Genomic DNA, 8,341 nt, shown 5'->3' with positions numbered 1-8,341 from the left:
CTAGCTCTAGTCCAATCAACTGGGGATGTTTTGCCTCTAGAAGAAGGGGTCTCCAACCACTTCTTTGAGTCATTTTGGGAATCATCTGGAACCATCTTGAACCATGCTGAAGAGATTGTTGGGCCCTGCTGGGCGAGGAGTCCTTTGCAGAATTCTTAGTTGTTAGGTGAAGGCAGAGTTACAAGGCAGAGACCAGCTTTGTCCCCTAACAGTTCCCAGAGACCATTGGGGTGAACTGCTACTGGAACAGGACCTTCCTCTCTGCCTGTCATAGCGGTACCCTAGACCTCACTGTGTTGGAGGACCCCTGTGGGTATGTGCCAGTCTCCCCCACATTTGGGTGAGTGAGAAAAGGGTGCATCTTGTCTGTGATCCCCTGGATTGAGGCTCACAGCCAGGATCCTAGTGTTTCTCACCACTGAAGTGCTTGGAGCTGCCTTTTGCTCTCTCCTGATCTTTGCCCAGTGCCAAGAAGTCTGGTTTGATGCTGTTGAACCACTGATAACTGCAAAGAAGGTACTATTGACTGCTAACGGTCTCCTTGGTCCATTGGTGGGCTCTAGAGACTGGTTAGGTCACTTTGAACCTTTTTTTTTTACTCGCAAGTGCATATCCTTTTTTCAAGAACAGTGTTGCCTTTCACTCCTGATTCATTACCCAGAGTGCTGCGTCTACTATCTTTGCTTATTCTGTGTTATGTACCTTAGGGGTGGGGTCTGTGTAGTGTTTTTCTAGTTAGATGTTACTGTACATGGTGTGTTTAATTGAAGTGTATATATTTTGTACAGAACCTTGATTGGACATTCCCTTTATTTTGGACTGTTATGCTTTGTTGTTTGGGTCGCTACTGAACCACATTCACAACCCCGCATAGGAATATAGCCTTCCCTCGGCCCATGTTACCACGAAAGACGAAGGGGGCATAGCTCCTGACTGTGCTTGTTTTCCCCTTATAATTGTGTTGGCTCTTGCTTTGTAGATGTGTGAGGGCTGACCTAGTCTCTAGTTGTACTCATGCAGGGCATAAGTCAATTTGCCACAAGATGACCGTCGGTTAAGACTTATGGTAAAAGATGAAGAAGTGTGCTAAGAGGCTGCCAGGCCTACTTGAAAAAGTTCCACTCAAAGGTCACCATAGATCACAACATGCCAATGCAACCTCAGCACATGCATGTGTTATATTTACTCATGTACAAATCTCATGGTTCCGTTCATCGATCCAAGACTCCAGGATGTTGCATAACCTTTCCTACATTCTATGGCACCATACACCCCACGCCATGGTGCACTCCAACCTCACCAACATCACAGGGTACCCTCCAAACCTAACCCCATCATACTTTGCTATTCAACCCCACCCCGATCTGATGGTACTACAGACCTTACTCCATGCCAAAGTGCTTTCCATCCTCACTCAAATCCCATGGTGCTCTGCAACGTCACTGTCATCACAGGGTACCCTCCAACTGTACTCACATCACATAGTACCATCCAATACCACCCGCCACCAGCCAATGTACTCTCTAATCTCTCCACCACACCATGCAGCTCTTCAGCCCCACCCATATCCCATGGCACAATAAAACCCACACCATGCCATGGTGTATTCCAACCTCACCCACATCCCATGGTACCATCCAACTGTACTCCCATCACATAGTACCCTCCAATCCCACCCGCCACCAGCCAATGTACTCTCCAATCTCTCCTCCACACCATGCTGCTCTTCAGCCCCACCCATATCCCATGGCACAATAAAACCCACACCATGCCATAGTGCATTCCAACCTCATCCACATCCCATGGTACCATCCAAATGTACTCCCATCACATAGTACCCTCCAATCCCACCCGCCACCAGCCAATGTACTCTCCAATCTTTCCTCCACACCATGCTGCTCTTAAACCCCACCCATATCCCATGGCACAATAACACCCACACCATGCCATGGTGCATTCCAACCTCACCCACATCCCATGGTACCATCCAACTGTACTCCCATCACATAGTACCCTCCAATCCCACCTGCCACCAGCCAATGTACTCTCCAGTCTCTCCTCCACACCATGCTGCTCTTAAACCCCACCCATATCCCATGGCACAATAACACCCACACCATGCCATGGTGCATTCCCACCTCACCCACATCCCATGGTACCATCCAACTGTACTCCCATCACATAGTACCCTCCAATCCCACCCGCCACCAGCCAATGTACTCTCTAATCTCTCCTCCATACCATGCTTCTCTTAAGCCCCACCCATATCCCATGGCACAATAAAACCCACACCATGCCATGGTGCATTCCAACCTCACCCACATCCCATGGTACCATCCAACTGTACTCCCATCACATAGTACCCTCCAATCCCACCCGCCACAGCCAATGTACTCTCCAATCTCTCCTCCACACCATGCTGTTCTTAAACCCCACCCATATCCCATGGCACAATAACACCCACACCATGCCATGGTGCATTCCAACCTCACTCACATCACATGGTACCATCCAACGGTAGTCCCATCACATAGTACCCTCCAATCTCACCCGCCCACTGCCAATGTACTCTCTAATCTCTCCTCCGCACCATGCTACTCTTCAACCTCACCCATATCCCATGGCACAATAACACCCACACCATGACATGGTGCATTCCAACCCCACCCATTTCCCATGGCACTATAAACCTCACTCCATGCTAAAGTTCTCTCTAACCTCACGAAAACCCCATGGTGCTCTCCAACATCACCTTCATCACGTGGTAGCCTGCCACCGTCCTCCCATGGCATAGTACCCTCCAATCTCAACACCATCACACGGTGCTCTTGAACCTCACCCACGCGGCATGGCAGTATACACGTCACCCTTGCCATCGTACTCTCCAGCCTCCCCCCAGTGCCCTGGTGCTCTGCTCTCCGTCCTCACTCACAGTCCCCACATGCCACATGCCATCACACCTGTCTCTCATGGTTCACGCACAGCCGCCCATCGTGCACATGCACTGACGATGCACACACATGCAGCGGGCACCCCGACTACTGGCTCAATGTGTAGGCGGGTACCTCGTCTCTTCCCTGTACCACTGGAATTCCGCTAAGGGCACCGCCGAGGCTTCGCAACGCAGGATGCCCTTCTGACCAACCGAGGCGCCCGTGTTCTTGGCAACCGAGATGTAAGGCGGGTCTGAGGACGAGACAAGGGGACACGTTAGAAAAGTTCAAATGCCCGCCCCACCCCCACCCTTGCCCACTCTGGGGCTTATTTCTCTTTGAATCATTGCCCAGTCTTATTAAAATGATGTGACCTCTGAAGGGGCCCTGCTCCCCTCCCCCGCTCCCCTCTTCCCTGGGGCAGCTCTATGTCTGGACCATGTCCCCTGGCTGGGTTGACGCATTTGCATGGACACGTGCATTCTGGGAGATGTGACAAGGCCACGGCAGACACATCTCCCAGAATGCTCCCAGCCACCCTTCGCTTCCTCTTCTCCGCATGCACCCTCAGCGGCCATTTCTATTGGTGATTCGCCCAAGTTATGCAGCTTGTTATTGAGGTGCAAATGCATAGACTGAGAGCTGCAGAGACCCATACATCACTCACTCATTAACTCATTCATTCACTCCATCAATTTAACACAAGTAATCACGGGGCCGAGGCACTCACAGTTCACTGTGACGTTCACTCTCCGGAAGACGGCTACAGACACCTCATTGGCCGCGGTGCACTCGTAGACACCCGACTGCTCCCTGGTGATGGCAGTGATTTCCAGGAACTCGTCTTCAACGACAAACACTCGACCTGCAGGAAAGGCAAAAAAACAGGCCAGCATGAGATGCTTGGGAGAAGGTTTTGCAATAACTGGGATATGCTTAGGAGATGCTTAGGAGAGCTTCTGGAAAGAGAACATGCAGACCCGAAGGGTTAAGAGATGCTTATGAGATGCTTACGGGATGCTTAGATATACTCGTGATTTCCTTACAAGATACTTCGGTGATGATTGTGAGGTGCTTATGAGGTGCTTACGGGATGCTTAGATATACTCGTGATTTCCTTACAAGAGACGTCTGTGAGGATGGTGGGGTGCTTAAGGGATGCACAGGAGAAGCTCATGATTTCCTTTTGAGATGCTTACGTGATGATTGTGAGGTGCTTATGAAGTGTTTAGTAGATGCTAAAGCAATCTTTTAGAGATGGTCATGAGATGTGCTTATGAGACGCTCCTGAGAGGCTCAACGGATGCTTATGAGATGCTTAACTGATTCCCAGGTGATGCTCATGATATGTTTCTGAGACGCTTAAGGGGTGCTCAGCCAGGAAAAGCTCATGTTTTCCTTACGAGAGACTTCTGTGATGAATGTGAGGTGCTTAGTAGATGCTTAAGCGATCCTTTAGATGCAGGCATGCACTGTGATTATGAGACGTTTCTGAGATGCTTAACTGATACCCAGATGATGAGCATGATATGTTTCTGAGACGCTTAAGGGATGCTCAGGAGAAACTCCTGATTTCCTTATGAGATACTTCAGTGATCATTGTGAGGTGCTTACAAGATGTGTATGAGATGCTGAAGACGATTCTGAGATGCTTCATTGATACCCAGGTGATGCTTATGATAGGTTTCTGAGATGCTTCTGAGATGTCCAAAAGATGATTAGGAGGTGCTTGAAAATGCTTAGGAGATAATTGGACATGCTAATATGATGGTTGGAAACATTGTAACAGTGACACTTATAAGCACAGTGGTAATCAGCAAGACTGTCCCATGAACCCTTGGCATGTTGAGGATGTGGGTCCGTGTCATGGGATACACGCACCCACGAGACACAGGCTTTCAATATGAGATAATGGTAGGATTGTTTAATACATTGTTAGGGTGTGAAGCCAATATTGATTATTGTTCTTACAAGCATGCCTTCCTCTTCACAAGCACAATTGAGAGCACTCTCTGAAGGATATGATGTTGAAGTCTACTCAAAAAGAATATGCCTTCTGAGTTTGACATTGGGAGAATGTAGGATAACCGAGGGAGATCCCCCCCCTCACCGCAGCATTTAACGAGCACTGTGCACCCCACCAAGGCCCCTCCTACAAGAGAAGGTTGAAGGCGGGTGGCAGGATCTCCACACCCTGTACAACCATTAAAAGAATGCATACAGGGAACCATTGAGTACACCCGACCATTGAGTGCACCCGCCTCCTGTGACCGAGGCCCCGGGCCGCATGAAATGCGGGACAATAGAGGGTCTGGGAGTTTAGGCGCGGGGTGGGGGAAAAAGGCGCGAAAGCGTAGGGAGGGGCGTCCGAATGGCGCCACAGGAAACAAAAGCCCAGGAAGGGCAGGAAACAGCACCTGGGTAGGTGCGAATTGTAACAGCGAGGAGTCAGGGGGGTAACCCGGCCACCACCAGGAAGGAACAAAAGGCCGGGGGGGTATAAGTAAGCCTGGAAAAGGAGAGACGGCACAAACCAGGTAAGAGCTCACCTCTCTCGGGTAGGCTCTTGGTACCTGGAGAAGGGGAAGGAAAAACGTTTGCTCTTGCGGGCTCACAAATGTTCTACCTCTCTAGAAGTTTATACTATCGCGCTACAACAGTGCCGGAGCAGGAGCGAAGGATACGTTCGCAGTGGCCAAACAGAAGCGCGACCAAATTCAGACGAGAAGGATGGCGGAAGGAAGAGTGAAGAGGGCCAGAGAATTGTCAGAATGGGCAAGAAAGGCGGAGAAGGAGTATGGAGCACAATGGGTGCTAGAAGTAATGCAGAAAGAAGAAAGAGCAAAGGCAATGTCACCACTGCTGTTCATAGAGCCCAGCAGCAGCGAAGGAGAAGACGAGGTACCGCAAGGACAGAAAATGGGGAGAGCGGATTCGAAAAGATCAGAGGAACAGACGGAGGCACCGACAAAGAGAAAGAAAAAAGATAAAAAGAAAGGTACTGTGAATAATAATGTGGGGAATAAAATAGTAAAAATGTTAAAAAATTGCGTCACGGTTTCGGGTAAGTCGCCCAGAACCAATGACAAGAAGAGCAGACGGGGAAGGAAAAGCAGGGAAGAGTGACAGGGGAGTTCATCAGACGAATCAAGCAGTGATGATGAAGAAAGGGATCACCTAAAGGCTTGGGTTAAATGGAGAGGAGTGGTGAGCAAAGAAAGGCGGAGTGGGGGAGGGGGGCAGGGGCAAAACCCAGAGAGGCCCCGGTCCCTGCACCACAGGGGGCACCAGCTGAGCCCAGGAAAGCCCCGGTCCCGGCACCACAAGGGGCACTAGTAGTCCCGGTGCCGCAAGGAGCACCAATTCTATCAACACCACAAGGTGTACCGGTAGGCCCAAACATAGGGGCAGGGGCCACACCACTGGGGGCAATACCGCCGGTGGCAGTGGCGGAAAACGAGGCGCCGCTCATGACGAAATATGGCAGGCCAACCATGGGTAAAGACGCTCAGGGCAGGTCAATGAAAGCGATGGCTTGGTACATAAATGACAAAGTAAAGGAAAAAATCTGGAGAAAGGAATTGATCGATATATTTACATTATTAGATTGTCAAAAGAGGGGGATGAATGTGGCACTGGAGGACATGAAAGAGGATGAAAAAAGCTTATTAAAAAAGGGGCCAGTAGTAAGGAACTTTGACAATTGGATGTCGGCCTTCACCATAATGTCTACAAACATATTACAAAAATTCCCGGAAGATGGGGTAGCGTTAGTGGCATATCAACTGAGGGTGCTGAAGGTCCACGCAGCATTTGGAGGGGATGCATGGCTGGAGTATGACCATGAGTTCAGAAAGGAGATGGACTGCTTTCCGGGCTGGGATGAAGAAAACTTTAACCTCTACATTTTTTACGTGCTAAAAGAGAAATGGGATTCCAAGGAGCGGAGCACAGGGGGACAGCAGAGAAGGCAATACTGGCAGAATGATTACAAAACGGATTATAGATCGAATGGCAGAAGGTACGAATCCAGCTATGACAGGAATAGAGACCAGAGTTTTCGGAGCAGAAATTACGGGTCACAGAGAGGATGGCAGAGCAGCCTGCCCCGACAACGTGGGAAGCAAAAACAAAGAGATGATGACTGGAAGGTTTAGACTGAATCTTAACCACTGGCATTGCTCGGGGCAACCCTCCAGACCATCGTTCTTCGCCTGCCAAGCCATTACAGAAGGGGAAAGACCATATGCAAATCAGGCTTGGCCCCACCCCAAAAGGGGCAGTCCAGTCCGAACTGCAAGGTCGCATCCCTTTTGCACGAGACCACAAGCATCACCAAACATGTTTCGCCCTTGTTGGGGCTCATCAGTGAGGAGTAGCTTGGGTCTCTAGGCCCAGCAGGCACGGGACCCACGTCTGGGCATACCCGTCCCACTCGGGGTGACAAAGCAAAAACAAAGAGGTGATGGCTGGAAGGTTTAGACTGAATCTTAACCACTGGCATTGCTCGGGGCAACCCTCCAGACCATCGTTCTTCGCCTGCCAAGCCATTACAGAAGGGGAAAGACCATATGCAAATCAGGCTTGGCCCCACCCCAAAAGGGGCAGTCCAGTCCGAACTGCAAGGTCACATCCCTATTGCACGAGACCACAAGCATCACCAAACATGTTTCGCCCTTGTTGGGGCTCATCAGTGAGGAGTATCTTGGGTCTCTAGGCCCAGCAGGCACGGGACCCACGTCTGGGCATACCTGTCCCACTCGGGGTGACAAAGAAAAAACAAAGAGGTAATGGCTGGAAGGTTTAGACTGAATCTTAACCACTGGCATTGCTCGGGGCAACCCTCCAGACCATCGTTCTTCGCCTGCCAAGCCATTACAGAAGGGGAAAGACCATATGCAAATCTGGCTTGGCCCCACCCCAAAAGGGGCAGTCCAGTCCGAACTGCAAGGTCACATCCCTTTTGCACGAGACCACAAGCATCACCAAACATGTTTCGCCCTTGTTGGGGCTCATCAGTGAGGAGTAGCTTGGGTCTCTAGGCCCAGCAGGCATGGGACCCAAGTCTGGGCATACCCGTCCCACTCGGGGTGACAAAGCAAAAACAAAGAGGTGATGGCTGGAAGGTTTAGACTGAATCTTAACCACTGGCATTGCTCGGGGCAACCCTCCAGACCATCGTTCTTCGCCTGCCAAGCCATTACAGAAGGGGAAAGACCATATGCAAATCAGGCTTGGCCCCACCCCAAAAGGGGCAGTCCAGTCCGAACTGCAAGGTCACATCCCTTTTGCACGAGACCACAAGCATCACCAAACATGTTTCGCCCTTGTTGGGGCTCATCAGTGAGGAGTAGCTTGGGTCTCTAGGCCCAGCAGGCACGGGACCCACGTCTGGGCATACCCGTCCC

At 50.5% G+C, this 8,341-nt stretch overlaps 1 protein-coding gene across 1 annotated transcript in view; it reads right to left on the bottom strand.

The window, feature by feature from the left end:
* Positions 1–3,046: 3,046 nt before the first annotated feature.
* LOC138487250 (opioid-binding protein/cell adhesion molecule-like) overlaps positions 3,047–8,341 on the bottom strand; it is a 1,248,728-nt gene continuing 1,243,433 nt past the window's right edge. Inside the window, exons 4-5 of the mRNA XM_069613882.1 lie at positions 3,664–3,798; positions 3,047–3,186 (exon numbers count right to left, since the gene is read on the bottom strand). Of these exons, the coding sequence (XP_069469983.1) occupies positions 3,047–3,186; positions 3,664–3,798 (275 nt within the window). The remainder of the gene's footprint in view (positions 3,187–3,663; positions 3,799–8,341) is intronic.

The sequence above is a fragment of the Ambystoma mexicanum genome, chromosome 9, assembly GCF_040938575.1.
Source record: "Ambystoma mexicanum isolate Mex_15411 chromosome 9, UKY_AmexF1_1, whole genome shotgun sequence".
In the NCBI taxonomy this organism is placed as follows: Eukaryota; Metazoa; Chordata; class Amphibia; order Caudata; family Ambystomatidae; genus Ambystoma; species Ambystoma mexicanum.
The sequence above is the reverse complement of the archived record's forward strand: the minus strand, read 5'-3'. Positions and strand labels throughout refer to the sequence as shown.